The following is a 15,007-nucleotide window of genomic DNA, read 5'->3' on the forward strand; positions in this document are numbered from 1 at the left end:
TTCGTGCTTCGAACAAGAGCATAGTCTATAAACAAAAGGCAGTCATCCAAGAAAGATTCAGAATCGAAATGTCTTTATTGGTACATATTCCAATGCAAGGGTCTGGCAACACGAATAGTGGAAATACAGCTCGAAGGTTTTTTGAAAAGTCAGAACTGTCCGCTCAAATTACTGGAGTAAACCATGACCTGATAAAAAGACTTGGTGTTATTTTGCGTTCCATGTCTTCAGGTTGTGCAATAAATGCCGATAGCTTTAGAAAATATACGATGGAAACTGCGAAGATATTTGTGCAAGAATATTCTTGGTTTTACATGACCAGCTCATTGCACAAAATATTAATTCACGGAACCGAAATTATAAAATGTGTACCACTTCCGATTGGCATTATGTCGGAAGCAAATAACAAAATTTTACGAAATTTTCGGCTCAAGCAAACACGAAAAAACTCCCGTGTAAATACAATGGAGGATTTAATGAATTCATTATCAGTTGCTTCAGACCCACTTATAACAAGTTTGTGCAAAAACAAACGAAATAAATTTAGTAAAGAAATAGTGTTTGATAAGGAAGTTCGAAGTCTGCTATCAAATTACCCTTCAGATTCAGAAAATTCCAATTCGGAATCGGATAACTATTATTATTTATAATAATAATAGTTAAAATAATAGTTAATAATAGTTTATAATAGTTAAAAGAATAGTTAATAATAGTTAAAAATGCAGACAATAAAAATGTTAAAAACATGTAAATAAAAAAAAAAGCATAACAAAAAGTTATTAAATTTTGTGCCTTGAAGAGTCCAAATAATATAAAAATTACCATTATTGCAAAATTGTTTTTATTTTTTGAGTAATTATTTTCGTTACGCTAGATCAGCCAAATCGCCCACTGTGCACCGCAGTTATTGTTTTTTCAAGTTTTACATAGTAGACTAACATTCTGTTAGTTAGTATGACGCTAATTAACAGTACAAGCAGTGAAAGCAGTGTACTATCCGAAATTTATATTGCTCGCTTTTAGGGATAAAACGTTTGTATATAGTTTTAGTTATAATCAAAAATCGTTCCTACTCTTTTTGTTATACCCTTGCAAAAAGGGTATATTAATTTTGGTCAGAAGTGTGCAACGCATAGAACGAAGCATCTCCGACCATACAAAGTATATATATTCTTGATCAGCACGACGAGACGAGTTCAAATAGCCATGTCCGTCCGTCCGTCTGGATCAACGCAAACTGTTCCTAGACCGTAAGAGCTACTGAGCTGAAATTTTGCACGTAGGCTTGTATATACTGCAGGGGTTGTATATCTCGGATTCAGCCGGGATATACAATATTAGAGAGTTTATTACGCTTATAAACGACTGTGCCAAATTTGATCAAGATCGGGTGACTATATCATAAAGCTCCCATAGGAACGATCGGTCAAAAACAGTGACTTTTGTAAATAACTTCGTTACTTTTACCGCGATTGCTTTCAAATTAAACATCTGTTAGTATAGTATATCTTGTAATGACTGTGCCAAGTTTGATCAAGACCGGGTGACTTTATCATATAGCTCCCATAGGAACGATCGGGCGAAAACAGTGACTTTTATAAATAACTTCGTTACTTTTAACGTGATTGTTTTCCAATTAAACATTTCTTAATTTTATATATCTGTTAATGACTGTGTCGAATTTGATAAAGATCGGGTGACTATATCATATAGCTCCCATAGGAACGATCGGTGGAAAACAGTGACTTTGATCAATATCTTCGTTATTTCCTACGATTGTAGGCCATTCTTTTGCAAACATAAGGCTTTTTAGATAAAACGTTCTTCCACATTGATGGCTAGTAGGTAAGGAAAGAGTTACCAAAAAAGTTGCAAGGGTATACAAACTTTGACGCGGTCGAAGTTAGCCCCGGCCCTCTGGTTTTTTCTATTTTTTAGTGGCCCAGTTCCTTTATTTTCTCCACGCACTTGCCATTTAGGTAAGGACAGGCTATAAGAAATATTAATTAGGCATTCAAAGCATCGAATCCATGCGAATTATATAGCTGGAGTGAAAAACATTTTGTCCAAGTCCTTAAAGTTAGAAGGACTTTCATTGAAGAATCCAAAGACCTGGGAGGATGTATCCGCAATCACACCAATCATTGTTAAATAAAATTCGTGATTAACTTAAAAGCGACTCTTGGGATTTGAAAGAAGAATTTGATTTTCTACATTTGCCACCTGTTTTCGAACTGGATCTGAAGTTTCCTTTTCAAACAATACTTTTATTGGCCCACAATGCAAAAAGAAAATACTTAGCGGCTTGATGCGCTAACGGTTCGTGGAGTGTCCACTTCCCTATTTATATATTGCTTTGAACATCGAAGAGCTAGCTCATTCATTAATTGTTGTTTCATTTGTTTGGAATATCCTGGTAATAGTGCAGCTCGATTTCTGAAGAATCGGTCTTGCTTTCACGAAAATGGCTGATCCCTTCAACTTGACGATTTGAACTGCAGTTTAATGAAGTAAGTCGACTCGCCGACTTGGGTATACCATCCACCAGGTGAAACAAATATTTCAATTTTCGAAAACCAAATGTATGTCTATTAAATTGTTTTTACATGCTTCATACTATGTGCTATCTCACACACGAGCACTCTAGCGCCGCCACCAGCCAACCGCCAATTCTGGCCTTGTGGACCGCTTATTAAAATACGTTTATACGCATATTTTGCATGTTTCTAGTCCGATGGTGGAAGTAGATAAGATTAATTAGTCTGCCGAATTTGAATGCGATAGTCAAAAAGTACAGGACTAAATCGGTTTTTTCTAAATTATGCAGGCGGAAGTGGGCGTGGCAAAATATGAAAATATATGTATATACTCTGCGCGAGTTACCAACCCAACACCCTGGTCACTAAATTGGGGAACGAGACCCAGGAAAGAAGACGTGGCATCGACTCTTTCCTGTTCCCAGAACGATTTATGATTTATATAAGATGATGATAAATACATAAAACATACATACACACATCGATTGTAACAGACACACAAATACAGACAAAATGTAGAGACCCAAAACCCTTATTAATAAAAGACACTTCTGTTTTAACATTTGAATCGAACAGACGTTTGAGTTATTCGGGGAAAAATTAAATACACACACATCTCACACACCATCATTCAAACCATCTAGCTCCCGATGGTAATTCGCGCATACTAAGCCAGTGTACATACTAAATTTGGTGACTTTAGCTTTGTTAGTTTTTGATAAAATCAGTTTTGTTTAATTTTTGGGGGTGGAAGTGGGCGTGGCAAAATTTTTAAATAACCAATATCTGCGATTCTATAAAGCTAGTTTACATACCAAATTTGATGTCGGTAGTTTTTAAGAAAATCAGTTTTATGTAAATTCCGGGGGCGGAAGGGGGCGTGGCAAAAAGTACAATTAGTTTCTGAGCGCTAACTAAACGAAAATATAAACCAATGTCTCTAGCTGTTATACTCCGAGATCTGCGTGTTCATATAGACGGACGGACGGACGGACATGGCTAGATCGACTCGGCTGTTGATCATGATGAAGAATATATATACTTTTTATGGTCGGAGAAGTTTCCTTCTGCCTGTTACACACATTTTGGCTACGTTAATATTCCATTTCACCCTATGGGTGTATAGTATAAAAAAAGACGTCCACATGTATTGGCTTTGTCTGTTAAGTTGATAAATACAATTTTACCATTCTGAGTTAAATTTTTTCAAAAATCTCCTGTTCCAATTCTGCTTTTTCCACTTCTCCATAACTTGCCTGGCAAAATTTCTTAGCTTTTTATACCCTTGCAAAAACGGTATATTAATTTTGGTCAGAGATGTGCAACGCATAGAATGAAGCATTTCCGAATAGCTCCCATACATCGAAAACAGTGACTTTTGTAAATAACTTCGGTACTTCTGACGCGATAGCTTTAAAATTACATATCTGTTAGTTTAATAAATGTATATGTTAATGAGAGTTCCGAATTTGATAAACAGTGACTTTGATCAATATTATCGTTATTCCCTATGCTAAGATTGTAGACCATTATTTTATAAACGTAAGCCTTTTTAGATAAATCGTTTTTCCATATTGATGACTATAGGTAATGAAAGAGTTACCAAAAAATGCAAGGGTATACAAACTTTGATGCGGTCAAAGTTAGCCCCAGCCCTCTGGTTTATATTAAATATTTACCAACTATGATGATATTTTAAAATTGTGTCACCAAAATTATAAAACTAAAACCTTGTTCAGTCAAATACAATCTTTTCAGAGACGGGACGCGTGTGTTTAGGTATGTGCCGAAAGATATTTCCGCGCTTATAAGAGCGTGATTATTTATAAGAAATATAAATTTTAAACCCGAAATAAATATCTCTTCTGACCAAAATAATTATAACCTATTTTCAAGTGTATATTTGTTGTACAACGTAGATACCAACTTTTTCTGGCTAGAGGCACACAAATATCAAGAGTACCGTAAAAGAAACGAACAGCTTCGTCTCATTTTAATTTAAATATGTATGTTCTTACCTTTTATCATCAACTAATTCCGTTATAATATCATCTTCCAAGATATATAGATTATAATTTTCATGACTGATGTTTTGGAATACTTCAAAATGCAAACTGCGCGAAGTACTTGTATTTGGCGAAATTTGTGATCTTGGAACAAACCAACTAAATCTACCGGGAGTTATTGAAACTCCAGCATCTGAAATATTTTCTGGTTTATCTTTAAAAGTTGTGTAGGGCATCCAAACTTCTAAATTGATCATATTTATGCCATGATAGGCTTCATAACGCCTGAAAAAACACAAATAATTGTTTATCAAATGTTAATTACAATGACTGTTGTAAAACACTTCTGTTTGACCATAGAGAGAAGCTCATGAGCTTACCTTACAGAATCCAAAGTATACCAAGGACTTAATTGACTGGAAATATTTAATAGACTGAGCGAAACAATTTCGACTTCTTTGTGGTTCAGCACATATTTCAAAAACATGTAGAATATACGACTCATCACCTGATGAGTGGCCCGATCAGTTACCTGCAATCCTACGGTGAAACTATTATCTTTTGGTTTGTAGGGCGCGATTTCTATCAAAATAAAAATTAATCAGTTTTAGATAAATGTATACCTCAGAGAAAAAATTATTAAATTTTGACATTTATTTTTAAGATCTATTCTATTTTAATCTTAATATTGTAAAGCCATAGTGCTCGTTGAAACAATAATTCACTCACGTGGCAAAAACGTTATATAATGTAAATGTATGCATATTGGTGAAGATAGAATTCTCCTCAACCGATGAGAAAGTGTTCGAATCATTTATTTTTCAAAACGAATAACTAAGCCAAATTTCTTAATGGAATTATACCCGTGTAGGTCAGCACAAACTCCTCCTAGACCGTAAGAGCTACAGGGTTGAAATTTTGTATGTACATATATACTTATGCTTGTAAATATATACTGTACAGTTAGTATTTCTCGGATTTAGCCGGATCATATAGCTCCCGTGCAAAAGGCAAAGTCACGACCAGTGACTTTTCTCAATAAATTTGCTATTTTCTAAAGGTGTTGTCGTGAAATTGAATATTAGTGAGTTTATAAACGGCTGGGTCAAATTTGATCCAGATCGGGTAACTATATTATATAGAAAGGATCGGTCGAAAACAGGGACTTTTATGAATAACTTTGTTACTTTGTCATAAAAATGTATGAATGAATGAAATGAATGTTACTTTGTCATAAAAATGTATGTTTTTCAGTTTAACCTATCTATTTACTAAATTTTAATCAAGATCGGGTGAGCTCCATAGAAACAAACGGTGGTAAAAAGTGACTGTGATTAATAACTTCTTCATTTCTTATGTTAAGATCATTCTATTTCGCAAACATTCTATTTTTTTGGTTAAAATGTTTTTTTAATTTGACGGCTTTATGTAGGAAGGAGTAGCAAAAAATTTGCAAGGGTGTGCAAATGAAGAGTGCCAGATAGCTGTATGGTAACCTTCCTTTGGGGATCACGCAAGCCTTGCCTTTAACTAGTTTTTTCAGTTTCGGAATCCAATATATTGACTATTGTTAAGTCTCAATTAGTTAATAAATTTATATTAAACGTACGAGTCTCGCATTTCTATTGGTCCCGAAAGTCGCACTCTCCCGCCTAAGCCTTCCTGGCAGCTTCTCCATCTACAATCTTCTACTGGGTAATGAGATTTAAAATCGACATTCTCAGAAGCGGGTTTTAGATGTGACAATTTTCAGACGTGGGATGGTATCCAATTTTCATAATTTGGATAGTGTGAGAAAAGGAACTGATATTTTTGATAAGTAGAAGTGTGTGAAGAAAAAGGTAACGCGCAATTTACGCGGTAGAATAGCGTGGCATGAGAAACTCGAAAAGTGTAATAGTGTACGTCCTGTGCATGAACGAAATCGTGGAAACGAGAACGAAAGACGAATAAGCGAAACGAAAAATCAACGAACATACAAGAAAGTGAAAGAGACAACAATAATGCCAACAAGACAACGTCAACTGGAAGCATAAACGAAATTATAGCTCTTGTTCCGGAATTTAATCCATCGTCCGTAAAATCATTGAATTCGCATCAGTTTGTTAAACGTGTGGAAACTCTGAAAAACGCATATAACTGGGACGACAGTTCAACAAAAGATGCAAAGTGCAGCTCGTTACTGGGTTACTGTACGACTTCCCATGTATCAGCAACGCAGCTGATGTTCATTTAAAAATGCTAAAAACCAAACGGGAAACAACGGAATCACCACAAGATTATTTTTATAAAATGCTAGCCATTGGTAAAAAGGGTGAGTTATCTGATTCAGCAATTGTAACACATATTATAAACGGCATCAACGATTACGATCTTAAGCGCAAGATACCAAACCACTACACCTCATGTAACGAACTTTTACGAGATATACAAGCCTATTCGGCTCATAACGAAATCAAATATAATCCACATAGTTATTAAAATAAACATGAGTTTAACGGTAATACGCAGAAGTCAAGTCAATCCGTAATAAAACGAACACTCAAAGAAAAGATAAAATTGGGACATTATTCGTCAAATTGTCCTGATCCACAGCGTAAGCCTCGATGTACTCATTGTAATCGTACTAAACACGATTCTACCAACTGTCCTGAAATAATATTGACTCTAACATCAACTCAGATATCTGTAAATTTATTTCAGTTAACGGAAACGAGACAAACGCATTCGTCGATCCAGGTAGTACACGTACTCTGATTCGAAAATCATTTGCCGAAAAAAGTAGGCATTTTGCAACGATGTGCAATAACACTAAATGAATTTGAAGGAGGAAAATTCTTCTGTAACAAAAAACTAAATGCGAAGATCGTTGTTGACAAGATAGGTCACGAAGTCGAAATCCTTGTAGTGGAAAATGACTTAATATCTGAAAACGTTTTATTGGGTAAGGATATTCTTTGTCGGGATGGCAATAAACTAATTATTCACGGAAACAAATGTTTTATCGAAAACATACGCCAAATAGAAACGACTCAAAATCGAACGGATTCCGAAACCGAGGAATTGGAAAAAGTCGTAATAGATAATGCTGCTTGTTTCGCGCAGAAGACCAACGAATTAGGTAAATGCTCAATATCGAAAATGGAAATCGCTTTAACATCAAACGTTACATGTTATACGAAACCATACCGAACACCGTTTGCGCTCAGACCTATTGTTACGAATATCTTATCTGAGCTACTGGAAAACGATATAATTCGTCCTTCGGATTCGCCGTACGTCTCGGAAATCGTCATTGTAGATAAAAAGAATGGAGAACATCGTCTTTGCGTCGACTACCATCGCCTTAACAGTATCACGGTCAAAATTCCATTTCCTATGCCAAACATGAAAGAGCAATTTGCTCAACTAGCTGGAAACGTCTTTTTTACGCAACTTGATTTACGTATGGGTTACCATCAAATCGAGATAAGTGAATCGTCCAAACAGTACACGGCGTTTGTTACAGCTGACGGACATTATGAATACAACAGAATGCCTTTTAGATGGAAAAAAACCTGTCAAATGTAAAGTAAGCGCAATTAAAAACTTTAAAATACCTACAAGCGTTAGAGAAGTAAGAAGATTCCTTGGTCTCACAGGTTTCTTCAGAAAATTTATTGAAAATTATTCATTAATATCACGTTCTTTAACAGAACTTCTATGTAAAACGGAGGCGAATACATTTATTTGGGGAGAATCCCAACAACATGCATTTATCGAACTATTCGAAAAACTATGTAGCGAGCCTGTTCTCACTCTTTACGATTTTTCGGCTAAAGACGAAGTACACATGGATGCTTGTGCTTTAGGCCTAGCAGGAGTTTTGCTGCAGTTACATAATGACAATGATTGGCGTCCCGTTTGTTGTTTTAGTCGACACTGTACTAACGCTGAGAGTAAATACCACAGTTACGCATTAGAAACGCTTGCAGTAGTAGAAACACTCCAAAGGTTCAGAGTGCACCTTTTGGGAAAATCATTTCGCCTGATGACCGATTCCTCCGCTATTGCTAAGGTTAAAACGAATAAGGAACTCACTCCACAGGTGGCGCGCTGGTGGATGAAAATAATGGATTACGACTGTGAATTTGTTCATCGAGATGGAAGCAAAATGACTTATGTAGATGCGTTGAGCCGTGCTCCAAATTTATTCCGGAAATTCCGGAAGGATCGCTAGATAAATTTGTTCGGACCATAATTTCGGAAATCGACGATTGGTTGTTAACCATGCAACTACAGGATAAAATACTTGCCGAAATAATCGCAGTACTGAAGGTAAATCGTCACAATGATCAACTGAAGCAGCTACGTACTGATTATGTCATCGAAAATCATCGCCTTTATCGAAAAACGGAAAACACTATTGCGTTTCTTGTACCAAAAGCAGTTAGATGGCGCGTTGTTAAAAGTTGCCATGATGATGTCGGACACTTTGGTCTTGATAAAACCATGGAGAGAATTCAAAAACGATTTTGGTTTCCAAAGCTGAGGAAGTACTTGAAGGACTGTATCTCGAGAACAAACCAGCCGCGACAGGCGAATCACGTAAACTGGAACCACGATACCGAGGTCCTTATAAGTCGTCAAAGACCTTGGAAACGATCGTTATGCAATCAAAGATATCCCCGGCATACAGATTACAGGACGTAAATACTGTTCTGTATACTCCTCGGATAAGATGAAACCCTGGTGTTCAAATATTCCTGAATTGGATGTATCTGACGACGAAGATACTCGAATCGAGGGCGACCCGAATGCAGGATTGGCCGAGCTGTCACCAGACAGTTTATGAATATAATGATTCAGCCCTGGGTGAGCGACGTTATGCTCCACCCCTGGTGTTATCGATAAATGAAGAAGAAGTAGTTGGCGAATAAACGTTGAGAAGGAAAGGTGCGAACGAATAAGCTCCAATGATCGGTGGTAACGAACGGCCATCACGAAAAAATCCAACGACATCGCTTTACAAACGTCTCTATATTGTTAAGTCTCAATTATTTATCAAATTTATATTAGTTATCTACCTAAACGTACGAGTCTCGCATTTCTATTGGTCCCGAAAGTCGCACTCCCCCGCCTAAGCCTTCCTGGCAGTTCTCCATCTACAAACTTCTACTGGGTAATGAGATTTAAAATCGACATTCTCAGAAGCGGGTTTTAGATGTGACAGTATTGTGTTAAAGGAACTACACTAATACCATATTTTATAAGATATGATAAGGTGTAGAAGGCTCTACACTATTGTAAAGTTTGATAAGTTATAAATAATAAATGAAGAAAATGAAATTGAGAAGAAACGTTAAACTAAGAGAGAGATGAAATGTACTTGATTTAGATAATAAAGTTAGGACCTGTAAAAAGATGATTAACAGTGAAAGTGAAAAGTGTAAAGTGGAAACTATAAAAAACATGAGTGAAGTGAACAAGTCGTGGCGCCCAGACATATTCATAAAAAATTCTGTTCAAATCTAATCTAGGACTTTACAACACACATAACTAATGGCAGCACGACCCTTGATATTTAGGGGAAGGACCAGTTGGACGCTATTGCAGTTTTACGTAGAGAGTTTCCTCCAGAAGAAAGAACATATTCGCGACGGGTCGTTTTACAACACCGCGAACGGTGAGCTGATCGACGACACGGACATTGCCGTCACTACCGGGATTCCAATGGAAGGCTGTCGTCTTTGAGGACCACAAGATCGCCTACGTCAAGATTTTTGGTAGGAATCTACTTATTCCACTTATGTAACTCCTTCAGATATTCATCTTTCCCCTGGGTGCAGAAATGCAGACTCATGGCCTTCCGACGCTGCCATCGGTTAATGTTAGATGGAACATGGTTCTTGATTTCAGGTTGTGGGGTCAAAGCCAAAGAATCGGTGGGGTCTTAAGACATAGGAGAAATCAGCCACGAGTTCAGTCAAGCGTCGATTTTAGTCAGCAGAGTTGAGAACTCCTAAAAAGTATACCTTTGATGGCTATAGTGGGAAGACATTCTCCGCTGGGTTGACCTTAAGAAAACTTTTTCAAGAACTCTGGACGCGCCTGCGAAATTTTTACCATTGTCGGACTGCACTTGCTGGGGACACCTTCGTCTCGATACAAACCGAGGAAATGCTGCCAATAACGTTTTCGTACTCAGGTTCGAAGTTGCCTCAAGGTGAATGGCTTTGGTGGCGAAACACACAAAGTGGTGTGAAAAAGTAGTTCGCTGGGGCAGAAGAGTGCTTATTAGCTGTGGTTAAAGCCTTCTTTTATAGATGACGCACACCTTGCATGAATTGACCACAGGCTTTACAAGATTCTGAGGTCTTGGAATCCAGCATATCTGTCGGGTGAGACGGACTACCAGTTGACTTCCCTCATGCAAAGAGATCTAATGCGTGAAAAGCACCAGCAGCCGGGACAATAGACTTTCGACTGGCAGTAGGATGGGGTTACGCTCATAGTAACTGAGGGACGCTGCTTGTTGCACCCACCCACATGCTCAGATCACACCTGACGCGTCAACGAACGGATTCAAATTGAGCATGGCCCTAGACGTGGGCAGAGATTTCTTCTGCTGTAGACACCTATGTTCTGTTGTGAAGTATTAACGCTGAGTGACCTGGATCAACACCTGGAGTACTTGACTTGTCTCACTAGAGGTCATTTCCCCGGAGTAGTAATTTGAAAGTTCCCGACACTTTTTTAACCATGATAGTACGAAGGTTAAATCTGACCAAAAAAACGCTTTAGCATTTTTAACTGGAAGTTGTGGAAACAGTGTAGCTAGGAGCGTGTTTTCGCATAGCTCAAGGCGGGGCCATGACAGCGTTTTGACTGGGACTTCCACGACGCGACACGGTGCGACATGCCGTGATCGTTGCTACCGCCCAAGTAAATCGCGGCACCATAAGCCCACTGTAAAGAATCACAAAAACAATGGAATTGGATTTCGGAACTCAGATCATGAAAAACCCACCGTGGAATTGATGACTAAGAACGGAGAACAGTTAATGCCAACAGTGACAGTATTAAGCTCGCAATCACCAAGTTCACCCTCTTTATTTCGGAACAGGATTCTATAAAATGGCGTATGAACTGGATCGACCTTAATTTGCCGGTACATTTTTGTGATGTTGGCATTGAAAACTACTCGGAAAAAACGCCACTTGAGAATCTGAGTAGTGAGATCAGATGATGATGAAGAGATGAATTACCGGACCAGGGTAAAGATTGTCATTAATATTTACTCTGCTTGTGGATTTGCTTGAGACGTTGAAGACAACCCGTAATTTTGATGTGGTGCTGTCGGGCTTAAAAACTACATGGTGTGGCCAATAAAAATTGTTATTACTGCCGTCAAATGGCACCTGATGCATGCGGCAGAAGTCCAAATACTCTTGAATAACGGAGTAGTAATCAGTTTCGCCCGGAATATTCTTTAGGAGACGACCCTCGTTTTTCGGGAACTGGGCCATTGCACCTGGTCTGGAGTGCCCGAGGTTGATGTTGTTTAGGTCTCGAAATGGAAGTGAGACCATGTATCTCCCCAAATATCTCTCCTTGTGGTCTTCTGAAAATTGACCGGTGATTCTGGACTGGAAGCTATGGACTATACTGTAGATTCTGGATACTCTATGGAAGGCTGCGAGATTTTTAAAGCGGCCGCTGATGATAATAGTCCCCATTAGGCATCCACTGGGACGTTTTTGTAGATCGGATGATTAACAAGCATCAGTACTCGCTGACCATTTAGAAAATAAGTCCTTCCCTATTGGTGACCCAGTAGTAGTTGAGGAAACTCTTGATGAATTAGAGATGCCTTCGCAAATGAGTCTTCCAATAAATCCCATAGGATTAGAAGAGGTCATAAGGATAAGGTTTGCCAAATCACAAATCTCCCGGCCATGACTGGATCTGCCACATTTAACGAGATCCAACACAGTGGAAACTTGCTTGGGTTATCATAATAACCAGAATCATACCGCCTAATTTCTTTACTACCTTGTGTTTCAAAAGTAATGGTGACTCGAATTACTGAAATTTCAAACATGCAACTCATCCCGAATTACCAGTTGGGACTTAGAAAGGCACATGGCACTGTGGAACAAGTGTACAGAGTTGTAAATCATATTCTGACAGCGTTTGACAGAAAAAAATATTGAAATGGAGTATTTTTAGATGTAAAGCAAGCATTCGAAAGAGTCTGGCCTTCTTGCAAAACTGAAGAGAAAGCTGCCTGCACCTATCTACTTTATTCTTCGCTCCTACTTGGAACTCAGAAAGTTTCAAGTAAAAGTAAGATCTCTAGTCTTCAGTGCCCATGATGTGGCTGCTGGCGTGCTTCAAGCAAGTGTTCTCGGCCCTTTACTATACCCGGTGTATACATCTGGTATACCCAGGCCTGAGAAAGAACAGAAGCAAAGGCAAAATACCTGGGAGTAGTCCTAGAAAAACGCCTTACTTTTAAAGATCACATCGGAGCTTTTAAAAACGTGCAGAATCAAATGGTCGAAACTAAACTGGCTGACAAATGGCAAAAGCAAATTGATACTAAGATGCAAACAGGCACTATATAATGCCATAATAGCTCCTACTTGGAGATATGGAGTCCAAATTTGGGGGAGGGCTGCAGATTCCAATCGAAAAAATGTACAAACTTTTCAAACTTTTCGTTTATCCGAGGCGCCTCACTACACCACGATCTTGGCGTGGAAACGGTAGAAGATCAAATAAATCGCTACACCAGCAGGTACAATGACAGGCTGCAGACACATGCAAACCGGCTGGCTAGACCCCTTGCGTGCCAAAGGACCATCCACAGGCTAATGATACGCTAAGTTGCTGACTGATTTGTATAACTAAATAAATATAAGACATACAACCACTAAAAATATAGATTTATGTAAATAAAATTTAAAATTCACTGTTAGTAGTAGCTGTTTAGCGTATTACATTATGTTAAGTTAAAAGCTTTGTTAAGATCGTTTGTAATTCGATTCTTTGCTAAAATACAAAAATACATTTGAAAAAAAAAGTAGAACGACGAGGAGCTTGTTTAAGGAAAGTACAAGTACAGAACAGACGAGAGTAACTGTCAACTGTAAGAGATCACAAATGAGACAACAACGCAGAAGTCTTCCTAAAAAATTGTGCAATTTGCTGCCACCACAATTGTCAAAGGCAAGGAAGCAAAGGAAGCGTTGTCGGAATTTACTGGGAACTCGTGTGAAAAGAAATGGGTCACGCAACTGACAAATATAAGCGGTGAATACGGAACCAAAGGTGTACAATTGCACATGCTCCTAGTGTTCAAGCTAAAAAGACGGGTTTATGAGTGGCTACATGCCAATGGTACGCTCATTTTGGAACCCATGGGCAACATCTGTGAGCAGCTTGTCGAGTCGTTCCGAAAAACGGTGTCTCAAGCAAATGAAAATGAGAAGTTCGTCAGCTACATCGCCGAGAAGGCCAGGTTGTCAGACGCTATCCACCTCAGTGAAGACGAACAAGTAGACAAATTCATTGAAGGGATTCCTGTGGGGGGGACTCCGCATCCAAGCGCAGATTCAAGGTTTCAAGGGCATTGCAGAATTACGCCGTGCATTTTCTGGCATTCAGCTACCGGTACAGCAAGCAGCAAGAAAAGCTCGAGGGGGGCTGCTACTGGCAGACGTTCCAAAAAAGATGTCCGTTGCTACAACTGTAATACAAAGGGCCACATGAGCAAGGACTGCAAGAAACCTGACAGAGTGCCAGGGTCCTGCTTCGGATGCGGTACGTTGTATCACTGGGTGGCTAAATGTCCACTTAATAAAAAGAAGTTAGCTAAGGGGTGCGACAACGTAAGATATGTTAAGATTTTTTTTGAAACTCTAACTAATACTTACTTAATTACAGCATGCTTCATAGACTCAGGGAGCGATGTTTCACTTATTAAAATCTCTTGTCTACCAGAAAAGATACAGTTAGTTTCACTTACTCATAAATAATAAGTATTAAATAAGAGTCCACTTTATTTTTATAGAAAAGTAAAATGTTCTGTTTTCAAAATTGAAATAAAGGTATTCTTTCATTTAAAAGTTGTGAGGAACATTATAGGTAATAATAATGTCCCACACAACAAGTAAGCAGCAACACAATACAAACGCTGCAATAATATACCAGATAAAAGATACAGTCGAGACACAAACCATCGGAGTCACGATCAAAGCGTACGAAATACACGCATGCACCATTGGGACCGGTCGAACTCAATCAAAGCATACGATATATATGTAGATGTAGTCGCAGTACGAACAAGTGGCCCATATGACACCAGGCCCGGGCCTGTTACACATGACCCTAAGTAAAGTTACGTTACAACCTCTACCCACTCCGACCTAAGGGTAAAGGCGTATTACAGTTATAAACATACATTAAACTAAAGAAATA

The 15,007-nt window shown here is 38.3% G+C and overlaps 1 protein-coding gene across 2 annotated transcripts in view; it reads right to left on the bottom strand.

The window, feature by feature from the left end:
• Positions 1 to 15,007, bottom strand: part of LOC137580198 (uncharacterized) — a 393,130-nt gene that overhangs the window by 119,044 nt on the left and 259,079 nt on the right. For both annotated transcript variants that reach the window (XM_068294121.1, XM_068294120.1), the window contains exons 3-4: positions 4,924 to 5,125; positions 4,556 to 4,828 (exon numbers count right to left, since the gene is read on the bottom strand). In XM_068294121.1, coding sequence (XP_068150222.1) covers positions 4,556 to 4,828; positions 4,924 to 5,125 — 475 coding nt within the window. The remainder of the gene's footprint in view (positions 1 to 4,555; positions 4,829 to 4,923; positions 5,126 to 15,007) is intronic.

The sequence above is a fragment of the Drosophila tropicalis genome, unplaced genomic scaffold, assembly GCF_018151085.1.
Source record: "Drosophila tropicalis isolate 14030-0801.00 unplaced genomic scaffold, ASM1815108v1 contig_830, whole genome shotgun sequence".
Taxonomy (NCBI): domain Eukaryota; kingdom Metazoa; phylum Arthropoda; class Insecta; order Diptera; family Drosophilidae; genus Drosophila; species Drosophila tropicalis.